Genomic DNA, 23,712 nt, shown 5'->3' on the forward strand with positions numbered 1-23,712 from the left:
GCTAGAAATGAAACAGTTGTTTAGCAGAAGTTGTTTGCTGCTCGCCGCTTGCAATAGTAGCTCCTACGCTGCGTCGTTCAAGTTACGCAAATGTTTTTTTGTTTTTTACTGTCTTAAAGCGATAGGTCCAAATATCTGAAATGAGATTTTATTACATTTAAAACACTGAATATCTTACCTCCAGTAAATAATGGGAGATTAGGAGGCTGGAATGGGCCCGGAACCAGCAACCTTCCTTTGTGAAACAGTGGGTACTGGAACCAAACATGTATAAATCAGTGTAATTATACACCGATTTAACAGGTTAACTACATAACACAGAAGTAAGACAGTGCAGAAGTCTATAAAATACCATAAACCAATAATAGAGTATGATAGCTTTACTTTTATAAGGGATGCTAACTTGCTAGAAACACTTAACACGATCCGTTCTCCATGCACGCTCCACATAGGAGGATCGCTGGTGTCGCGCTGCGTCCTACGTGCGTTTCATCTGTAAATATTCACCATGTTCTATGGGAGGGATCTGCTGGGAAGAGGTCAATGCAGACAACCGGAGGAACAACCCAAAGCAGACGCTCCCATCCTTTAAGATTAGCTTGATTTTAAAACCTTTTAAATTAAAAGCCCAAAATAGGATTCCCAGTTTAAAATCTGGGTGCACGAATTTAAGGGGAACTGTTTTTTGTTTTTTTTTAGCTTTATGCTGGATATAAAATGAGCTTATAGCCCGAGCAATGAAAGACCGACCTGAAAACAGCCGGCGCTGTGTGTGGGAGTGTGTGAACTGGTGTGTATGTCGGCGACTACAGCAAGGACAACCCTTGATGTGAAATCTGATGAAGAGGCTGCGCTTGGTCAGCACGACTGCAGCCCAACATACCTGCACACGTTCTCCTCCAAAGGCAGCTGCGACCGATGAGTCGGCTCTGAATCACGGCCATAATTTCAAAGGGTCAGCTGTTTTTTTGTCTTTTCCTGCTTCTTCTCTGTTTCGCCATCAGCCCTCCCCAAAACACTCAGAAGTGTTGTTTCCATTAAAGCCGCAAAGAGGAACAATGTTCTGATAATTAGCAAAGGAATGTCTCATCACATGATACCGGCTCTGGTCAGTGGTTCCAGAATGACCAGGCTTCTCTTTTTTTCACTAGTAACTACGATCACATTTTCCTGTAGGGATGCAGAAGCTGTGAAATTCATCTGATCTTGGAAGAAACCGTTTTTAAACTCCAGAATATGCAGAAGCAGCATCAGGAAATACTGCTTCCTGGTTGAGACTGAGTTTTTTTTAAAGACCAACGAAAACAAGAGATAGAATTTGTTAAATTAGCAAAGTCTTCAACAGACATGTTGTAAAGGAAATAATTTCCAGTGTCCTCACTGGGGATTTCTCAAAGCCTTTACAACACACCACCTCACTGCATTCTGTGTTTCACAAGTACCACTGTACTCTCAATACAGTTTAAACAATACTTCTACCAGAATTTATTTAAAGAAAAGAACAACAACAGCATTGTTTTGTATTTGCATTGTATGTTTAAAGTAAAGTTTTTCAATTTCCAAGCTGGGTAAATGATCAGGAAAGCCCCTGAAGTCAGAAATCTATCAGGAAAACACTGAGGTGTCTTACGAAACCCAGAAGTTCCAATATGGCCGCCGCATATACAAAGTGATAGCTCAGCTTTACTTTGAACACGTTGTAGTGTTTGAACATATTTATGTTACTGCTGTAGTACAGCTAGAGCCTTGATAGGTTGGGTTTGATCTTATTTCTAGAACCAACTTCTGAGTTCAAAACAATAGCCATGGGGCGACATGGCCTTAAATTGTTATTGCAAGATTTACAGAATTTATTGTGATGACACTTTAACTTTAAATTAACATCCCCCTTGCTCGCTATAAACCTATCCCTGCACACAGTGTCACAACAACAAATATTGCTCTGAAAATAACACGGTACCACAGAGTACTGCAGCTATGCTGCTAAAAATGTACACAATAGTTACATTTGATCATATTTGGAAACAAAAACAGACGGTTTATTCTTACTCATAAAACCAGCTGCCGACAAATCTGTTAAACAATATCCCAAGCTTTGAGCATCTCTCATAACACAACCGCCAACCTACCAAGACATCATCATCCACCTTAACTGACAGGCAGGACCATCGATGGCCCAGCTTGCCACAAGCAAACACAGGAATTAAGGTGGTCTGGCAAAGAAAAAAATGTACTTTTTGTTTTTTTTTGCCTAATGCTAAACGCGCACCATCCTCATGGTGAGAGATGGTGGTGGTAGCATCATGCTGGGTGGATGTCATTGATCCTTCTGGCCAGCATGTGTGGTGGAAAGGAACCCCACTGCACATCCCTCTGAGCCCCCCTCCCCACTGTAAACCGTGGTAGTGGCAGCATCATGCTGTGGGAGCTTTTTTTTTCCCCATACAGGGATGGAAGGTCTGGTCAGGGTTGTTGGGAAGATGGATGGAGCTAAATGCTGGGCAATCCTGGGTGGGCTGGAGCAGTTTTGCTAAAAAGATTGGGCAAAATTCTCAGTCTCTGTCTGTGCAAAGGTAATAAAGGCACACCCCAAACCTTTCCAGCTGTAGTAGCAGCAAAGTTGCCTCTACAAAGTATTCACTCAGTGGGGGTGAATGCTAACAGTACAATGAAAACCATATGTCATTTCTCTGAGATATGCACCAACATATACGATCCCAGCATGCTGGTGTGACGTGTGAAGAGTTCACGGGGTTTGAACACATTTGCCAAGCAGTCAATATGTTTTGCGTTCCCTACGTACTCACGCTGCTGAGAGGTCACGCTGTCAACTGCTCCCCCCCCACACACACGCGGGGGACTTTTTGCCGGTCACCGCTTCGATTGCTTCAGACTTTACACACAAAGCGGGAGGTCGAGCTGTTTCATCACGCAGAGTGACCTCAGACGCACCGCGGTGTTTCCTCACCGCTCACCTAAACGTCAGATCGGCCGGCCTGCCTGCGCTGGCGTCCGGCTGGATTAGCCGCGGCCGCTGGGACCTGTGAGGGGGAGACGCTTTAGCAGACGTGCCGTTTGAGGCCGCCGTGTTTGGGCGGGCACCGAAGTACGGAACATTTTCTCGCTGACTGGAACGTGCGCCTGTAAAGACATTCCAGACGTTATTATCGAATTAAGAGATAAGACTGAACTCGCTGCACAGCTCCAGACTGAAGGAAAAGGTCAAGACGTCTCTTTACCAGTAACAGCTTCAGTTACTTGTGCCAAGAATAATGTATGGATTCCTTCTAGCTGACCGATCTATAAGTTACAGCACAGGTCTGATGGGAATCACCGTGACTCTCCAGCTGAACTGACAAATCAATTTGATCTTTCCTTATTGGAAAGCACAAAAACAAAAGGTGGGGGGGAGGGGGTTGCACGTATATTCACACCTAGACCTTCTGCTGCCTTGCTCTGCAGCCAGTCAGTCATGGGATTGTGCTCTGTCTTGTGATGTGCTCTGATACGGGGGGTGAGGGGACACAGTTCTGCTCTGTTTAAGCGGGCCTGGAGTGCGTTCCACAGAGATCGACTGTCCTTAAAGTAAACGCTTCCCCTTTAAATGGGTAACTGAATGAGCCCGCTCTGCCCTCTGCTAAATATAACCGCGGCCTGTTGTTACATACATTGTGTCTCATAATGAGGGCAAACACCCGCGCTTAAAAAGCCCTGCTACTGCTCTAAGCTCTGCTTTTTTTTTTTTTTATCCATCGATTTTCTTTTCCATAGAAGATGACGCGGTACCAGCTGAAGGCACTGGGGTAAACTTTGTCGGCAGAGTGCTTATTAAATAATAAATACTCTGATACGCCTAAATTAAATTGCATGCATCCGGTTGCCCTGAGAAGTCCCCTAATCAGCAGAGGGAGTCTACCCGTGTGACGTGTAATGTAAATATAAATAAGGCGACGCCTCGGAGCCTGTTCCGTGCTGCTGCTGCTGCTGCTTCACACGTCATCTTTCTGCAGAATATACATCAGGCGTACGCTGCCTCTTTGCAGGGTCCATTTAAGCTCCAAGCATCCTGGTGCACTCTGCATAGGCTCTGCTGCTGCATGCCTGCTTCTGCTTGGTTCTCCTCGATCTCCAGGTCCAGACACCCTCCCCACGCTTCCTGACATGTTCAGGGGGGAACGGATCCGCTCATCACTGCACGACATGTTGAACCATGAAATAGGAACATAGACACCAAACTTGAACCTAAACCTCACTGGCTGATAAAAAAAAAAACATGTTTATGAACATTTATTGGGAAGTTTTGTGACTTAAATAGAGAATATACCGTATATATAATACAGACCTGTGCTGTATTATATTAACCTGACTCTGCATATCCATCTGGAAACCTTCCGTTAAAGTAATTTTGGGAAGGGGCGAAAATACTGGTTAGCTGATTGGCCTATGTTGGTGATAGACGGGCCAAATAAACCAATCAGATCAACGAAGCATATGACGTACTAACAGCGACGACGGAAACACAACCACAAGCTCTTGCTGAAACCAGTCTGGAGAAGAGCAAAAACATCTTTTCCTCTGAGAAAAGCCTCCAGAGCAGTGTTTTGCTCTGCTTTCAGTGAAGAAATACTCTGTAATTCCGATAAAACTTGCTTGATAGCCACGCTAACGCTAGTTTCATCGGCTGAAGCCGCCATGTTCTTTAGACTGAACTGTCGATCTTCTCGTTGCGTCACACCTCCACCCGCCTCAAAGCCAACGCTGATTGGACGTTCGTTTGGTGAACGGCTCCAAATTTTCTTTAACAGAGAGTAGCCAGACTGATCTGCGAGTGAAACCTTGAAAGCTCGCGAGATCAGGATGGTCTCACGAGGCTAGTATTATATATATATATATATATATATATAAATAAATATATATATATATATATATATATATATATATATATATATATATATATATATATATATATAAAATACAGCACAGGTCTGTGTTATATATACAGACCTGTGTATAATAAGGTCTGTATATATAATAATCCCCACTAGTAAACAAGGTGGTGGCAGCATCATGCTGTGTGGTCATAACTGACCACTGGAGCTAAATGAAGGGTAAACCTGGAAGAAAACTTGTTCTAAGCTGCAAAAGACTCTGGACTGGCTCAGAGGTTGGCCCTAAACACACGCAGGTTATAGGTCAAAGTCTAGTCATGTGTCACAATTACTTAGTGAAAGTCTTGACCATGTGGCATGATTTGAAATCCGCTTTTTACAGACGCTCTCCGTTGAATTTGACTGGGCTTCAGTTGTTTGTTTTTTTTACAAGGGGAAAAAAACCCAGACAAGAAACTCTGTATCTTGATAAGCTAAAGTGGTCGAGGCAAACCCCAAAAGACTGCAGGCTAATTGCAGCGAAAAGCGGCGCTACAAAGCAGCGAGTCAGGACGGCTGAACACAACTTCCATACAGGGACGTTTGCGGTCGTAATGAGAGGAAATGTTGAAGGGATGGGGATATTTTGGTAAGGCTTTACAGACGCCTTTTTAAGAGGCCTACTACAGCCATTTGCAAGGACTATATTTTTTTTATAGCAGTATTTGTTTTCATTTTGGAGCGCCATGAAAAACGTGTTCCATTACAGAGTCCTTGTTTTTGCCACAAAGTGTTTCACAGCGTTAAACAAAGGTTTCTGTTAGACAAAAAAAAATAACCCAAGTAAATACAAAAAGCCGTTTTCACTGATAACTTCATTTACAAAGGAACTAAAGCCCACTGAAGCAACCTGACCCTTTGTGCAAAAGTAAGTGCTAACTCAGACTAACCGGTGGTGCCACCTTTCCTCGCCGTGGAGGAATTCTGGGCCACGCTTCTTTGCAGGACGGATTTCATTCGGCCACACGAACGGCTTCTCTAAAGCCACGTCGCACCATTTCACTGCTAAAAGGGAACTAAAAGTAAGTGAAGTTTCTTAAAATGAGTGTTTGTCCTTGATTTGAGCTGGGAAGTTTAAATGCTCCGCCAATGTAATAAGATTTTTGCACTTAAAATACGAACAACTCACCGCCATCATCTTATTTCAAGTGCACTGTATCTAATGATCTTTATTTATTGTAGGGGTCAAACGCTCATTCCATCTACAGATGATCTAATTTATTTGCTCAGATCTAGAACAAAGACACTCACTTAAAGAAAATCTGACTTACTCTTAGTTCCCTTTTTGCAGTGTTCAATTAAATTGATGTCCAGACTTTGACTAGGCCACTGCAGAACCTTCATTTTGTTTTGTGTGACCCACCTTGCTGGTGTGCTTTGGATCATCACCCGCTGCACACCTTGAGTGGACTTGAGCGTATCTTTTAGACGCAAGATGTGTGTTTTCACTCGCGGAAACGTGTTCGATGGTCTGAGACGTTCACATGTGACCAAACGGGAAATCGTTAAGTAGGCAAATAGTTTCTCACAGCCCCGTACGTCCAAACGCGGTGGTGATGTGCTCAGAGGTGTCCGTTCCCTGGCCTCCCTAGAGTGGGAGGGTCAGCAGTTTGTGAGCCATCAGGCCTTTCTGGGGAGTCATGTGACTTCCACATCAGTGCTGTTCACAGAGGCAGAGGGTAGCAGTTACAGGAACACTGGTGTCCTATAATGAAACGTATCAAACCCCCCCTTTATTAGCTAATGTTACCTAATACAGTCACAGGGAGCAGCGGTGTGCAAAAAAAAAAATCCCTCTTACTGCTAAGTAGATTTCTCCTCCTTCTGCTTTGAGCCACAGCACGGAGCGGTCTGCAGGGCGCCGTGCTTCGCGTCCAGACTAGCACGCATGCTGGTTTGTCACTAATCGGTAGCCGCGCCAGAGCTCCTGACATCTATGATGTGACCCTTCTTTTTCATGCTTCCCTATTCCAAACGTCCTCCCTAACACCGACAATCATACCCGCTGGTTTATGTTGTGTACGCGGGTATGTATGTCTTAAACCTCTGCAAAACAAATTCACCTAAGGGTAGAAATAAAGTGACCTTGAACCGCTAGCAGAAAGACGGCAGTTAGAGCTGCGTTAATCTGGCTCTTTTTTAGTTTCGCAAAACTAGCTTTTTGGTTTTGGTTTTCACTTCTCGTGTTTGATATGAAGAATTTAAAGCGCTAGTGAAACGTGATGAGGTGGACTTAAAGCCCGCGTTAAGAGCTGGACGCTCTGCGTGGTTGGATACGCTGGGATTTATTGACAGGGCTCTGTGGTGCAAAAATCAGCACAAAGCTGCACATTCGTCCACGCTGTTGGGATTTTTCTCTGAGTCGTGGGCACGGGTACCAGCGTTTCCAAACGGGGTGAACGGTTTTACTAAAGATCTGTAAACTAAGACATGTAGTTGGTGATGTGCCAATACCCCTCTGATCATAGTGGTAACCCGTCGTCATTTTAAATTGATTCCATTTTTCTTGCTCCAGATGTCTGGAATACTAGCCTCGTGAGACCATCCTGATCTCGCGAGCTTTCAAGGTTTCACTCGCAGATCAGTCTGGCTACTCTCAGTTAAAGAACATTTGGAGCCGTTCACCAAACGAACGTCCAATCAGCGTTGGCTTTGAGGCGGTTTGAGGTGTGACGCAACGAGAAGCGCGACAGTTCAGTCTAAAGAACATGGCGGCTTCAGCCGATGAAACTAGCGTTAGCGCGGCTATCGATCAAGTTTTATCGGAATTACAGAGTATTTCTTCACTGAAAGAAGAGCAAAACACTGCTCTGGAGGCTTTTCTCAGAGGAAAAGATGTTTTTGCTCTTCTCCCGACTGGTTTCAGCAAGAGCTTGTGGTTGTGTTTCCGTCGTCGCTGTTAGTACGTCATATGCTTCGTTGATCTGATTGGTTTATTTGGCCCGTCTATCACCAACATAGGCCAATCAGCTAACCAGTATTTTCGCCCCTTCCCAAAATTACTTCAACGGAAGGTTTCCAGATGGATATGCGGAGCAAATCCATCTGGCGGAGTCAGGTTACTGGAAAACAAGGTCTAGAAGTGAAAGTATTGACTGTGCGCAGATGGATCAATGAAGGGGATTGATGTATAAAATTATAAAACTGCAATTTAAGTTGAAAATAAAAACAGAAGAGAACCTCTGAAACCAAACTAGAATCATGTGGTCCGTGGTGGACCTACACCTCCCGGAGTCCTTGAAGCTCCCACCTTCTGTGTGTTTTTCCTCTTCAACCAGGTTACTTTCTTTAAGGTCAGTGAAAAATAGCCTGTGTGCCTTGACGCAGTGCTGGAGGGTTGAGGGAAAGCCAGTCAGCCTCTGAACAGGCAATACGTCACATCCACTCGTGCTTCCACGACATTTCCAAACGACTAACTGGGTATTGTCTGAGATTATCATCCAAGAGTCAACAGACCTGTTATTTAATGAAGTATTTACACGGCGGACCCTGTGGGTGGGGTCACATTTCCTGGAGACGCGCAGGGCAGCAGAGCCCAGCTTTGACCTTGGGAGCCTCCGACGCCGAAAGGAAATAATCCTTTTGTCTCAAAAAGCAAGTCCTCGCTGTTTGTGAGCAACAGAAGGCGAACGCCAGAGCTGTGCAGCTGCAGGAGAGTTTGGTGAGAAGTTTATTAAAGAGATAGACGTGGCTGCTTTTAGAACATTTCATCCACAGACTGACTGAGCTGCTCCATTTGCTCGTGTGTAATCTGTAAATTAAAGAATAATCTGACCCTCCCCATGGAGTCCATGCAAGCTTTGCTGAGTGTCAGTGTTTTTTTTTTTTTTTTTTTTTTGAACTTCTCCTCCAGGATCACATGATCCGCTGCTGAGTAATCACAGTTCTATTAACACGGCCGGAGGACAGGATGTTCGCTTTCCAAGCCCAGCTGTATGTCGTGCGCAGACGTTCTGCTGCGTGTGTCACCGGCTGCTGCTGAAAGTCACAGCTGAATGACAATAGGATGATGTGTCCTTGTGTTAATCAGGGGAGATATAACAATCGGGCTGTTTTTCTCTCTACAGGAAATCGCACGGCATCTCCGTTCCAACACGCTGCGCGCCCTTTATGGCAAAGACAAAGTGAGAAACGCGGTGCACTGCACAGACCTCCCTGAGGACGGTGGTCTGGAGGTGGGTCAATGTTCTCTGTGGCCGGTCTACACCGTTTTAACAAAGTCACCAATAATACCACGATAAAAGCAGAATATGTTGTTTTCTACACATCCAGCTCTGCAGGTGTATTTAGCACTCTTTACTATACCTGTAATTATACCACAGTCTGGGTGAATGCTCGATTCTGATTGGCTGCAGGGGGTCCGTTGAAAAGTGTTATAGGACACCTATAAATAGCCTGATTGTGCTAAATTATTTCAAACGTCAGCTGGTAACGGCATAAATAAATAGTTCTCAGCCGCTTCTTGTGAATAAAACATGATTTTAACGGTAAAAAAAAAAAACATTGAATTATTAATAATTGATTTAATATTTCTTTCTTTCTGACCGTGGTATAAGCGGGATAATTCAGAAATGAATGGACTTCACGGAAGCAACCGGTTCACACCTCCACGTCGTCCATTCATTTCTGATAACGGACACCTAGAGGGCATTATCCCTCATGTAAAATCCTAAGCAACCAGCTGCCTGTGAATGCAAATGCACGCCGCACTTTTCAGATTTTATTTAAAGCAAAATTGCTATAAGTTGTTCAAAATGATCCACTACTTTGTGTTGGGTGATGACATGAAGTCCCAACAAAACGCATTGTGGTGTGTGGCTGGCACGTGAAAAGCTGGACATATTCCAGAGGTGTGAATACTTTCGCTGGACTCTGCGTGCCTCTCCCACACGTTTCCATCGGCGCAACCGTTCTCAGCCTCCTCATTGTCTCACGGCCCGCGCATAAACAGCTACCTTGCATTTGACCAAGAACAAAGCCCCCTCAAACTCTGGGAAGCGGCGCCTTTAGACAAGTCCCATGACTGCGCTCTGTGGGCCGGGGCAACCTCAGATCACGCTGGTTTTGAGGAGAACAAGAGTGGCAGAGGAATTTGAAACAAAACCATTGTTTGACAGGGAGTGGGTCTGACCAATCGGACGTCATTGTTCAGGAGAACTCCTGATCTGTACCCTGGACAAACGCTTCCTTGTTAAACATTAGCCTGTGCCTGACTGGGCTGCCATTTTCCCAAGACTGGGACAGAATGACCAAGAAAGGGCTTGTGCAGAGGAGAGGGGTGAGTGTTAGCGCGTCTGATGTCAGACACCTGGGCCACGCTTCACATCACACATAAAGCTCTAATTCACATCCACTTCCTTTAAAGCTGCTCAGCAGTACGACTCGTAACATCAACCAAACCCTTAATCAACCCTTAACATTCAGTTTGCTAACAGAAAATGTTGTAGTCGGCTTTTTTTTTTCCTTCCTATTTTGCCATTTTGATTGAAAATGTTTTTTTCTTATGAAGATAAACCCTTATAAATAAACCTTCTATATACAGGACTGTCTCAAAAAATTAGAATACTGTGATAAAGTTCTTTATTTTCTGTTATGCAATTAAAAAAACATGAAATGTCATACATTCTGGATTCATTACAAATCAACTGAAATATCGCAAGCCTTTTATTGTTTTAATATCGCTGATTATGGCGTACAGCCAAATATCCTATCTCGAAATATTAGAATATCGGGAAAAAAGTATACTAGTAGGCTATTCAACTAATCACTTGAATCGTCTAATTAACTCGAAACACTGCAGGGTTTCCTGAGCCTTGAAAAACACTCAGCTTGGTTCAGTAAACTAAATCACAAGTATGGTAGTGGTTAAGAGACAACATAAGATTCTCCCAGTAACTGGTGTACTGACCATGGCATTACTGTCCTTGATTGGCCTGCCAATTCCCCTGACCTGAACCCCATAGAGAATTTGTGGGGTATTGTGAAGAAGAAGCTGAAAGACAGCAGAGCCAACAATGCAAATGAGCTAAAGGCCGCTATTGAAGCATCCTGGGCATCCATAACACCTCAGCAATGCCACAGGCTGATTGCCTCCATGCCACGCCGCATTGATGCAGTAATCTGTGCAAAAGCATTCCCAACCAAGTACTGAGTGCATTAATGGACATTTTCAAATGTTTGATTTTGTTTTGCTGTTATAATCTTTTTTTTTACTTGGTCTGAGAAAATATTCTAATATTTTGAGATAGGATTTTTGAGTTTTCTTCAGCTGTAAGCCATAATCAGCGATATTAAAACAATAAAAGGCTTGCGATATTTCAGTTGATTTGTAATGAATCCAGAATGTATGACATTTCATGTTTTTTAATTACATTACAGAAAATAAAGAACTTTATCACAGTATTCTAATTTTCTGAGACAGTCCTGTATATGCCTTAAATTACGTCACCCGAGGCATTAAGACTAATTAGTAATTTTAAACACCTGTTTATTTTATTTTATTTATTTTTTTTATTTTTTCTTCATTCACTTGTTATTTTGATTCCTCATTGAAAGCTGTTTATTGGGGCGGCTGCAGCAGGATGTTTGAGCTGTTTGTGACAAGGCGAATTTATCAATGAGAAAAAAATGTAGAAATGAGTTAAAGGTGCTTGTCCAGCGGGGTTTTGTAACGCCAGCTCATCGGCCTAACGCCCGCGCCTCCTGAGGCGATCCATGCCAAGCAGATCGGGCCCTTCTGTTCGTCTTCTGTGTTTTTTAAGAACTGTATTTTGTGAAACCCTGCAGTCACTCTCTGCTTCAATCCCCAGCCGTGTCGCCACTAAAAAACGCAACACACCACCGCACACTAACCTGAAATCTCTTTTCCAGGTGCAGTATTTCTTTAAGATTTTGGACGGATGAAAGCAAAGAAGACGCTTCGACCACACACTCAAGGACGCCACCGTTGTCTCAATGTTCTGTTTATTGTTTCAGCCTTATGCAGATTAAATAAAGTGACAAGATCAGACTCCTGACATGTGTTTTGATCTCAAACATTGAATTAAGTATTTTTCACACCCACTAAAACACCTTATTACATGGGATACTGCATTGCCTCTGATTTTTCTCTAAGTTTTAGACCAGCGACTTTGGTTTTGGATTCATAAACATCACACGTTGAAAAAAAAAAAATAAAAATGTACAACTGCATAAATATAAAATTCTTCCATTATGAAAATGGCTAAAACATTCAATAGTAAGTTACATCACGGAACGTGACGTCTCCAGCAAAACAGATTTCATAGCACTGAGTTGCCACGGTTTCCATGGAGGTGACAGTCTTCTTAGGCTGGACCCACAAAGCTTTACACTATGAATTAAGAATGAACAGATGTTAAGAGTATCAAACAGAAACGTTATCTAAACCTATCTAACTGTGAAAGCTGAACAAAACGTGAGCAAACAAATTCTTCTACAGCCAACTCGAATAAGGAAATGCATTAAAAAACAAACAGAAAAAAAAACAAAACAAAAAAAAACAAGGGATGGAGCGCAGTCATCTACTCACACACGGGGCCTTAAAGGTTCAGAGTACCATGCTAGTATTGGGGTTTAGTCGGAGCACATCGACAAACACTCCACGCACACACACTCACATGGACTACAACCGCCTGCACGGACACGAGCAAGCGAGCGCGCGCGCACACACACCTTGGACCACTAAAGCAGACATAAGACGGGAGATCACGACAGGACTAGCCTACAAACTCTGGACACTTCAAAAATATATAGAAACCACGTGAGGATGAAACACCAGGGGGGACAGAGACACGACTCGCTACACATCAGTAGTGAAACTGCAGTTTTACAGTAATCGATGAACACCCCATGGCTCAAGGATCGTTTATTTTTTTCTTCTTCTTCTCATTTACAGTAGAATAAATATTTGCTATTGCTACTTTTTTGTGTTTTTTTTTTTTTTGTATATTACATTCTAACTCTGGACAGAAAACACGGAGAAGCTAGTGTAAAGCACACAGATTAAGTGTAGGTCCTGTAAATAATGAATGTTCAAAGACTAGTGGTGTTTTTATCTGAACTCTTGAATATCTCCCTACGGTTTATTTTTGCGCTCGTCGTGCCTGAGGTCACGAGTTCACCGTGAACTTCACGTCAAAGCGTCCCTGATAGCGGTCCTTCTCGTTGTAGTAGATGTTGTCGCCGTACACCTTGCACTCGATGCGGAGCTCCTCCCCCAGGGTGAGGTTGGTGAACTGGATGGCCACCAGAGGCTGCAGGTACTTGCCGTGCAGCTGTTTGCCGTAGTAGGGGTAGTACTGGAGAGGGAAGCCCACCACGCCCCCTTCGCTGAAGCCATAGTACTTGATCTCGCCGATCTTGGCGGCATCTTCCTCCCTCTGTAAGCGCGGTTAAACGCTGCATTAGTACAAACAAACTGTGGCGAACAAACGGTGACTGTCGTTGAAGAGAAGTAACGGCGTGTACCTTATTCTTGCAGTGGATGGGGATAAGGTTAGTGAAGGATTTGCCCTTCAGACCTTCTGGAAGTGTGTCGTTGCTGGGAGCCTAGAGACAGAAGCACCAGGTGATCAACAGCATCCCATACTGACTTTTGCAGGGGAACAAAAAGTTAAATTCACTCTTAAGAAACAAATAGTTACATTTCTTTAAACTACTTTATAAGTAATGTTTCTCTTTGTGGATGCTTTTATCGTATTCTGCCCAAATTGTGTCTCTAATGTATTTACGTGTGCGTAGTTTTTGGAACTGTGTGCTGCTGCCAGGTCTTCTCTTGAAAAAAGAGCTTTTTAGGATTAATTAGATCTAGCTGCATAAATAAACACATGCCGGATTTTTCAGACTATAAGGCGCGCCGGATTATAAGGCTCATAATACATTTTTGTCAGAATAATATAACCCGTCCTACAGATGTATTAAATTCTACTGGCAGTGGAGCGACGCAGCCGGCCTCAGTAGGTAGGATCCTGTTACCGATGTCTATAATCGTTCTAACCAGGCACCCCGCTTCTGTTCTGACGCCCTTTAGAGCCGCGATCTTCAACGCACCCGTAGAAACTTTCGTGTTTAGCGCTGGCGGGTGTTCCCTCCAGGTAAAGGCAGGTTTCTGACAACCGTACGCACCAACCAGAACCACGTTAGACTGTGCTCTCACACCTTTTTTCCAGATTTGTTTCCCATTTATGTTTTGCACACCGGTAGCTCATTTTCATACATTTAAATTGATCATTAAAAATGTGTCATTTGAGCAGGTTTGTAAAGATGTTTTGCTTAGGTAAGAGTTTCTCACGCTGAAGGCCGAATATTGACGCCACGGTCTCTGTGCTGAAAGGTCAGCTGGCCAAAACAAACAACAGCGATCTAATTAATGTCCATAGTGCTTTATAAACGCTGATTGTAAAAAAGGTGTTTAAACGGCTGTATGCTCCTTTTTTCTGCGTGGTAACATCGCAGCTACCGTGGTTTCCCATATGCTGTCAGGAAATACATACGTGGAAGCTTGTTTTGCTGTTTTTACTCCCAGGCCCGTGCCTCAGGAAGGAAAGTACGCATGGGCCCGTTCCCCTGATGTCACGCTTCGCCGAGGTTTTCAACAGCTACGGATTTAAAATGGACTTCCATCTCATGCCGTTACGCACCACAGCTCAGCTCAGCTTACCCCTCCCCCACTTGTTTCTGTGCACTACCGGTCAGCTGAACGAAAGACCTCCACCACCTTCTAAGAAAAACAAATCTTGCCCGTTTGGAAATATGCGGAGTTGCAAACCACACAAAGGGTAATGATGTGGAAACTAAGGGCTGAACCACTGCTGAGGCAGATGGCCCGACCAATCAAGCATTTCAGGTGCTGGTGTCTAAAGAGTCCAGATGAGCTGGTCAACCCATCCCAGTTTAGAAGCAGAGACTTATTTCTTGATCAGCTCTGAAAGGTGAACAACAGGTCGAATGCTGAAACTATTTTGTACTAATTTTAATGCATCAAAACTAGAAGCTCCAACCGTTTATGGTCTATTAACGCCAGTAATTAAGTGAACTTCTTGAGTTCCATAAAAAACAGGCAATGCTTAGAGAAATATGCTTCGATGGATAAACGGGGACGTTTGTAATCCTTTTACTTCCTGTTCGTAGGCCTGTCACAATAACACGTTTTGCTGGACGATCCATTTTTTCTAAAAATGACCGCGATAAATCATGATATTGCCATTTGGAGACCTTTTCCACCAATATGATAATGGCATCACGACGCAAGAAAACCCTCTCTCAACACAACGGCTCAGACAGATTATGCGGACGGCCGCCGTCGTTTGGCTTAAACAAAAAACTCCCACCCAGCAACCCGCCACGACAACTACTGCCACGACTTTCTGGGGGGAAACCCTGACAAGGAGGGTGAGTGATCCCATGAGCTCCATGGGCGACCGCGGGTCACGCTAACGGTCGTGGCCTTATCTGCCGTGAGCAGATGGCCTGAGCTTTTTTCCACTGCGATACAGAGCAGCGACCAAAGTATAGGCAACAATTTTAACTTGAGATAGAAACATTAGTTAATGCAACCTCCAGGATGTTTTGGTCGACCCCATTTTTATAGCAGCGATTCTTTAAGCAGCAGCATTCATGCACAGGAGACGTACCCTTGGTCTGTAGTTGACGATCCGGTTGAGCTTGACAATGAGGCATGGATTTCCCTGCTTAAAGCCATAGGTGTCGTCGTCCTTCCCGGAGCAGCTTTCCAGCAGCGTTCTCTGGAAACGGCAACTTTTCTTCTGTCCTGGTGGATCTTGCCCATCGGAGCGGTCTTTGTATGGCCCGGGGGTGTCTGGAAACGGGGAAGCAAACCCCCCAAAAACCTAATTAAATCCAGAAATGTGAAGGAATAGTGTACAGACGGACTGTTGCATTTGTAATGATTATATGGGGGGGGGGGGGGGGGGGGAGTTCTTCTTTAAAAAGTGAGCTTTAGTTTTAGATGCGTAACCAGATCAAACAGGAACCATAAAAACTGCTGAGTCTCACTGGACACTCTCTCTGGAAGGAGCCAGAGAGCGATAATCTGTTATACTTGCCTCCACAGTCCTCATAATGATCAAGGTTGTTCTGGTTCTCTAAGTCGTATAACTTAAGAAATTTCTCCATGGTCTCGATGTACTTCTGGTATGTGCCGGCTTCGCTCATCTTGAAAGAGATTTCGGACTTCTCGGAGCGGGGCGTGTGTGACAGACCTGAAAGACATCGACGTGTTTGGGTAAGACAGATGAAAACAGTGAGAACTCTGGAGCAGTGCCGTTAAAAGATTTCAAACACAGAGCCCTGGGGGGGGGGGGGTTTGTTGAGGGAAGGAGCGGAGGGGCGAGGGGAAGCCATGGCAGGCTTTCTGCTGGGGATCTCAAGACAATGAAGGGTCTTGGGGATTTTCCTCGGATGGTCCCTGGCAGGCCGTGGGAGTGGTAATTTTCCACAGACCTCGTGCACGAGGCTCTAGTGAGGCGTGGCATGGCACGAGGAGGGGAGGGGGGGTGAGTTTGAACACCAATCAAAAACCACATAACATTCACAAACCTTTTTTTTTTTTTTGTTAGTGCTGGGTGGATTTATTCGCTGGCATGTGCGTAAGCAGGACCCGGCGAGAGAAGAGCGTTAGAATCTGACTTGTGAAAGTTCACCAGTCCCCTGCCCCCACCCATCCACTCTCGCATGTGGCTCTCTCTCACAATGGAAACTTTTAGCCCCAGAGCGGGAGGCGGGTTACACTCAGAAAAAAAAAAAAAAAAAAAAAAAAAAGTCTCTGCTTCCTTGTTCGTGCCTCTAGTGGAGTCTTGCGTCAGCTCACCGTTCCCCCCCCCACACACACACACACTTTCTGCCAGACTTTGTTGATCTCTGATTGTCAGCGGCCGCGGCTCGGAGTGGCAGGAGAAGAAGGCAGCCGTCCACAATGGCTGCTAAAAATACCGCCAAGGCTGAAGCATGTGCTGCACAAACAAGTGTCGGCTCCACACGCCGGGGCTTGGCACCTACAGAGAACCCTCTCCGAGCTCGCAGGAAATCTCACAATGCTCGTAACGTGACAGCGGCAGGCTTTAATGGGCTCCGCATTATAAATGTTTCCCACTAGAAGAAAAGGGGGGATTAAAAAATAAATAAAAAAATAAAAAACTCCTTTTGAAGCTATATTTAGGCACGAAGAACTCATTTGTTTTAGTCTAAACAATGTTCAACAAGCTCCACGCGCAAACCAGGCTGCTGTGACTCAGAATGGTGGCGTCGCACAAATCATTCAGTTCCCCTGCAGCCTGAGGGGGGAACCATCGACTGGCGGAGAGGAGTGAAGGACAAAATGGCTGAACCTGTTTGAGGTCAGAAAGACTCCTGATAGAGCGGCTGCTCACAGGCGCGCCCAGACGGGCCCTTTCTCTGTCAAAACCACACGGGGCAGAGGAAGGGAGAGAGTTGTGCTTACCTGGGGGGGCCACCCTGTCCTGGTAGGTGGGCTTGTAGTTATCTAACGTCAGCAGCAGGGCCTGGATGGTCCCGACGAAGATGCCGGCCAAGCATCCGTAGAAAATCACGTAGAACAGGAAGATCTTGACTGAAAGGAGAAACAAGGCAGAGTCATCGATGGTTAGAGACGCGGCGGCCGATCGCACACGGATCAGAACCGGTTCTCAGTCGGCCGGCTCTGATTGCTGACAGCCCGGGGTGGGGGGGGACACACGGAGGCGCTTCTCTGAGCTGAGCTTTGATCCGTTCATGGAGGTGAAATTCTAACTAATAGTTTTCCCTCTTGAATTTGGAGGCTTATTTTGACGTTTTGTAAAAAACCAGAACTGATTGGGTAGGTGAGACCTACTTCGGGGGAGTGGTAGCCTAGAGGTTAGAGAACAGGGTGCTTGCGTCCCGGAGAGGCTGCAAGGCTCCTGGTTGCACTCCCGCAGACTCTGGGTCCTTGAGCAAGACCCTTAGCCCCAGAATGGTCCCGGGGAGCCACACGGCGGCAGCTGCTCCCTATAGGACGGGTTAAATGCAGAGGATGAATTTCATAGGAATGTATTTAGCCATGACAACACTGATGATGATGATGATGATGATGATGATGAAGAAAATCCAAATATAGAGTTAGAAGCGCTCAGGCACGTTCTTGGCTGTCCGACGTGAAAACATGGCTGCTAACAGAGTCGGCGAGCAGATATGGCATCCAGGCCGTCCTGTTTAACCATTGAGGATTCTGATTTGATTTACAGAGCGAATGTAGTTATTTTAGCCGGGCTAAGCAACTTCTGACCCTTAAAGCTCCGTGTTTTTGATGGACGTAGAGCAGCCGCAGACTTGGCAGGTAAACTGGAGTCAGGTCAGAGAAATAACAAACACTGAATTAGCTAAAAAAGCAATTTAGAGGGCTACAGTCCCTCGTTTCCAATTTGCAGGAGAATAGATTTCCTTCACAGTTGGACCCTATCAACCCCCCCCACAACCCGATTTGAGTGTTACTCCAATTATGTAACGGCTGCAGGGCCGCGCTTCCAGTGCAACGAGATGAGTCACTTTGTCAGGCGCCACCGCTGGCTCTCATGCAGACCCCCGCTCCGTGCCGCCCCGCCCCCAGAGGGCCACTTCCAACAGGTTCCTGGAGGAAAAGGCTGTGTGCTGCTTACCCAACAAAGAGCCCCTTATTTATGTCGGTGTAGTGGGCTGAGCCTTATTAGTTTTCTTTGTTGGCTGAGTTTCATTAAAGTTCATCGGGGGGGGGGCATACATCACTGTTACAATATGCACCCACTGCCTGGCTGCTTGTTCCTGGCATGGAGTCGACTTTTAATCAGACCACTTTTAACTTGCTTTGTTCCTAAAACTGTCACTAGATCTCCTAGAGGCTGGACGATCATTCAGTAACAATGTAGATCGATCGATAGACGAATAATGATGATAGAAAAAAAGGGTCAATAAAACGTTCAATAGAATAACAGCTATTACAGTCACTACGTCCTCCCAGCCAATCACAAACGCAGACCCAGGAACGCTCCGCCCCCTTCAAAGAGTTCAGAGAGCACGCGTTCTTTTTTTTCTTTTTTTAAAAAGTTGCTTTTCTGGTAAAAAGTTGGTTGAATAAAGGGTTGAGTTTGAATTCAGTGTTTGTGTGTCTTTAAAAATAGGTTGCTAAGCAACAGCATAAAATGGCCAGGGCTGCACTTAAAATGCATGTTTTGAACTTGTTGATAATTATCTATATTGATGAATCTGATTTCTATTTTATGGATATGCTTTTCTTCCATAGCGTCCAGCCCTAAGATCTCCCAGAAGCACCGCTGATCTGATGGTTTTGTGAACACAGGTCTGAATGCTTTTCCTCAGGGGATGCTTAGGAACGGGTCAAACACGCCGGATCCTCACGTTGCCTGGACTGGACCAAGCAAACAGCACCCACCAACAGCTACGGTGTCTGCCAGGGATCATTGGTGTTACAGCACAGCTGCATCAGTTTCCTCTTCCTAACGTGCGCCTCCTGAAACGCCCCTCCACTTCCAGCTCCTCGTCCACATGGCGCCTCGCAGAAAAACCGGTTCGGCGGGGTTAACGCGCGGGGAACCTCTGCGCGGTATCTCTCTCAAACAGACCGCAGCCAGAGAGGCGTGCAGGACGCGGAGTGGGCCGGCGGGGCCCCGACCCCGCTGCTCACGTCTCTGGTTGGCGCCGATATCGTCCCGCGCGTGTTTGAATGCAAACAGCTCTTACGTTTTTTTTGGGTTAGCCTGGATTATGAGCTTCCACGTGTAACGCACGGCCTCCACGCCTGCTTCAACAGGAAGCATGCGGCGAGCAGCGCAGCAAGATGGCTCCCTGATGCACCTGCAAGGACGCAACCATGTTGGCCGCCGACGCACATGTGCGTTTGGTTTCTGAACAACAACGTGCCATCAGAAGAATGAAGATGACAGCAGTGCCTGTTGTAGAGCTGGGGGGGTTACAGATCATTCTTTTTTCCTCATTTCAGGCAAACAGGCCTCCCCAAGTCAGTTTATGCTTCATCATTATCTCTAAAAAATAAATAAAAAAGACATTAATCTGTATGATTAATTATTTTATGATGCACTGATCAGTTGTTTTTGCGGGCGATACCAGGTGTGGGACACTAAAGAGGAAAGTTAGCCGTGTGTGTGTGGACAGAGCTGGCAGTTGAAGGTCGAACAGAAAATGAAGAATTTCTAGCATTAGCTGTCCCTGCTTATAAATCTAAGAACATGTCCTTCACTTTAATCGGGTTTTTATTAAAGTCTGAAAAAAAAAAGTTCATACTGTTCGTTGATGTGCTCACGGGCAAAATGGTACAAATTCTTAGTTTTGATGCATTTGATGAAAAGGAGAACACATTCAGATTTGTCTTTGATGGATCAGAGGCGCTCATGGAAACTTGCCAGATTTCCATTAATGGCCGAACATTTGATGCGTTTCCATTCTCGTATGCACACATTTAACAAATAAACGCTCCAGCTTTGAACCCTTATCTATTAACTGATTGTTCGTTTATTATACGGATGTGTTTTTGCTTTCACTTGGACCCGAGTCTTAAATCCTGTTTTAGCAACAATAAAACGGCTCTGGGTCAATGCACCCCTACACCAAGCTGTAACCCAATCCCATAAGTACATGTTGGGAAGTTGCCCTGCCTGCTTCCAGTGTGTACTGTAAACAACTTATTTAGGAACATACCCATGAACTTCAACCATTGTGTATCTTTTTTTTTGTTTTCCTTGTCTGGCATTCGGTATCTTCAGGACTTAAGGTTATGATCCTAAATGTTGAAACTTTATGTACAATTAAATCTAAACATGCAATATGTTTCAGAGGTATTATGTACGTTCGTCATCACTCTGATCCAGTGTAAACCGGTTAACTTTAATGAAATGACACGAAAAACTAAAAACCTCTAAGCGGCCTGCTGCTGGTAGGCAATGTTCATCGTGGTCATATAATTAGATTTCCATTAAGCAAACTAATGGAAAATAACTTTAAATCAACGGTTGTCAAAGAAGGTACAAAACGTCCCAGAGGTGGATTCCCATTATCCATGCACGGTAGGAAAGAAACGCCCCAACTGGAGAGGGCGGTAATGGCGAAATGAAACAGCCAAACAAATCTCATGCCCCTGGTTCACACGACTCCGCATAAGTGACGATAGAGTTAGAACAACTCTCAACAGTCCCACTAAACACGCAATCGTCTGACAAGTAGAGTGCAGAAGGGGGGGGGGGGGGGGGGGTCTGGCTGTGGGTTGACAGGCAGGGTTTGAATGGAGAGCCCCTCCCCCCACCGGCCTGCGGCAGCGTGTTGTCCTGTGAAGGGACCGTCCCCACCGTCCTCTCTCTCTCTCTCTCTCTCTCTCTCGCTCCCCACTTCTGCGGACATGTTTGTTAAAGCTCAGAGACGCAGACAGCCGACGAAAAATGCCGCAGCCTCTGGCACGTGCGCACACAAGAGCAATAAACTCATTGACTGTCACCGACGTCGTTGAAAACTTAACACGAAAAGCTAAACACACACACAACTCTACCCGGAAATAAGTGTGTACGGACGCCAGCGTGGGTCATTTCTAAACGCCAACTGGTGGTCCCTTGCCGCTACTGGTGGGCGCCGGCGTAACCTGTTGCTTTTCGGCGGACACTTTTTTTTTGCGCTAACGAGGCGCCACTTTCCCCCCTAGAACGAGAACGGGGGTCGGACTTTCGCTAAGTCCAGCTGCGGGTCTGGTAACATTAGCTCAGTAGCGGCACGTGCTGATTGAAATCTGCGCAGAAAAGGCGCTCCCTGGAGTTCGCCATTGGGCAGCACGCGCCAGTTGTGACGCACCGGTTGGTTTACCCCCCCTTCCAAAAAAAAAGAGAATGAGCCTTGTTTGCCTCGAGCTTTCATAACACCTAGAGAAATCAAAGTGACGTAGAACGCGCCAAGCAGCGTCTGGCGTCTTTCAGAGGGGAGAACTAAATAAATAAATAAATATGTAACCGAGAAAGAGAGAGAGAGAGGTAGACAGAGGGGCGACCCACGAGATATGCGAGTCGTGATCGGCTCGAGCACAGCGCCGTGTTCCCAAACGGTGTGTGCGTTTGAGGTTCGCACCGGCGCCCGAGTCAAACGAAAGAGATCGTTTTCTAATTGGCGAAGCGGTTTAGCGACAGTAATCAAGGACTAAGAGTAACGGCCGCTCGCTGCTTATCCCATCAAATCTTCACCCCCGCTCTGGCCGCATTAAGTCGAGCTTCCCCGTCCGCCTTAAAAGTATTGAAAGCAGTGCTAACACGATTATTAGGAGCTGGCTCCAATAATCCGAAGTCTGAGGGGGGGGGGAAAGGTGGGGCCTAGCAGAATTAGCTTATCCGCTTATAACTGTAGAAATGTCCTCTGTTTCCGTTCACTTCTCCTTGGTGGAAGGACGGGGGCAATCCCATTAAAGGCATGGAGCAATCACAAACATTTAACCCAAACTCGTTTAGTGGACAGCCCTGGCCCACAACATTCTGTCCTTCAGGATGACCTTTTTCTAAAGGGCAATAATAATTGACTGGCCAGACGTGGGCTACGCCTCTGGTAATAATTGTCTACTACTATGTATTTATCAGTTAACCCTATCTAAATCCAGATAAATGATTAAGCTGGTGTTGAAAAAACAAAAACAAAAAAACATTAATGTCATTCGCTTATAACGAGAGTTGATTGGTTTATCAAGCTTATTAATCAGCAATTTTCTTTTTTTCGCCACTCTTGGTCCGGGACAAACTCTTCCGAAGGAAACAGGTCTCGTGTTTGGCGGTTGGAGTTACCGTTGGCAGTTCGTCACGGATTTAGGGGTGAAACTTCTCCCCACAGTCCGCACTGAAACCCAAGTCACGACTCAGCATGTCAGAGCTACTGTGCTCTAACAGGTGCTGACTGTCTGCAGAGTCAGGAAATGAGGAGAGGAGGGAGGGAAAAAAAAAAACGGTTTCCACTCTCCTTTATATAGAACTACTGCGTGTCTGTCGTCTTTCGTGACTACCGTTAACAGACGGGGTAATCGCTTGGTTCGATGAAGGAGGGGAAAAAAAATGGAGTACTTACGCCAACTGCTCCCTGTTCGTCCTAGAAACTCGCTCCTCTCTGAATTCCACACAAATTTCCTCCATCCGCCGTCACTGTCTTTGTTTCCAGACATAGTACCTCCACAGAAACGTCCCCCCGGTTGGCGATCAGTAACGGTAGGACCGGAGGTTTGTTTTTTTGTTTTTTTTAAAAAAGCGGGCGACCGTTAACTGTCCTTCACAGGAAACAAGAAAGGACAGTTTCGTACCCGACTCCTCCAATTGTACCACTCACAATTTATCTCGCGGGGAGCAGCTCCGCCCGCAAACTCCTGTAATAAGTTACCACGGAAGAGGGAGGGCTCAGCTCAGCAAATCACAACCCTCCGCTGCTTTTTACGTAAGAGGCGAACGGAGGGCAGAGGGGTGGGGGTTCCAGACAGAGACACACTTATCAACCTACAGAGGTGTGGGCTACACAGAAAGCGCCCGACCGTGGTCGCAGACTGTCGAACGACACCTGTATCATGGCAACCAGTCGACATCCCACACACCCTAATTAAAACACCCGCGTTTCCCCTAATAAACCTCGGCGGGATTAAAAAACACCTCTCTAGATTCAGAGAGGTCTAACTATGCGACAGCACAGGCCGTAGGTGTTAAAAACCAGAGGTGAAGACTATGGAGCGGTAAAACAACTAAACTGTTTGAAGTAT

At 45.5% G+C, this 23,712-nt stretch overlaps 2 protein-coding genes across 3 annotated transcripts in view; one reads left to right on the forward strand and one right to left on the reverse strand.

Moving 5' to 3' along the window:
- Positions 1 to 12,089, forward strand: part of nme7 (NME/NM23 family member 7) — a 29,328-nt gene extending 17,239 nt beyond the window's left edge. For both annotated transcript variants that reach the window (XM_036141544.1, XM_012861127.3), the window contains exons 11-12: positions 8,996 to 9,103; positions 11,799 to 12,089. In XM_036141544.1, coding sequence (XP_035997437.1) covers positions 8,996 to 9,103; positions 11,799 to 11,831 — 141 coding nt within the window. In that variant the 3' untranslated portion in view covers positions 11,832 to 12,089. The remainder of the gene's footprint in view (positions 1 to 8,995; positions 9,104 to 11,798) is intronic.
- On the reverse strand, positions 11,875 to 23,317 carry atp1b1a (ATPase Na+/K+ transporting subunit beta 1a). Its single transcript, XM_036141545.1, has 6 exons — positions 23,037 to 23,317; positions 17,407 to 17,535; positions 16,013 to 16,168; positions 15,581 to 15,765; positions 13,416 to 13,496; positions 11,875 to 13,327 (listed from the first exon to the last, which is right to left on the reverse strand). The coding sequence occupies exons 1-6, from the start codon at positions 23,128 to 23,130 to the stop codon at positions 13,058 to 13,060; spliced, it is 915 nt and encodes a 304-aa protein (XP_035997438.1). The 5' UTR covers positions 23,131 to 23,317; the 3' UTR covers positions 11,875 to 13,057.
- Between the last annotated feature and the right edge of the window lie 395 nt (positions 23,318 to 23,712).

The sequence above is a fragment of the Fundulus heteroclitus genome, chromosome 9, assembly GCF_011125445.2.
Source record: "Fundulus heteroclitus isolate FHET01 chromosome 9, MU-UCD_Fhet_4.1, whole genome shotgun sequence".
Taxonomy (NCBI): Eukaryota; Metazoa; Chordata; class Actinopteri; order Cyprinodontiformes; family Fundulidae; genus Fundulus; species Fundulus heteroclitus.

Excerpts from the sequence above, each read along its gene's own strand:
- atp1b1a (XM_036141545.1), bottom strand. The coding sequence starts at position 23,130 with ATGTCTGGAAACAAAGACAGTGACGGCGGATGGAGGAAATTTGTGTGG. Across the intron at positions 17,536-23,036 it reads ACGAACAGGGAGCAGTTGGC|TCAAGATCTTCCTGTTCTAC; the intron begins GTAAGTACTCCA and ends TTCTCCTTTCAG. Across the intron at positions 13,328-13,415 it reads CCATCCACTGCAAGAATAAG|AGGGAGGAAGATGCCGCCAA; the intron begins GTACACGCCGTT and ends CCGCGCTTACAG.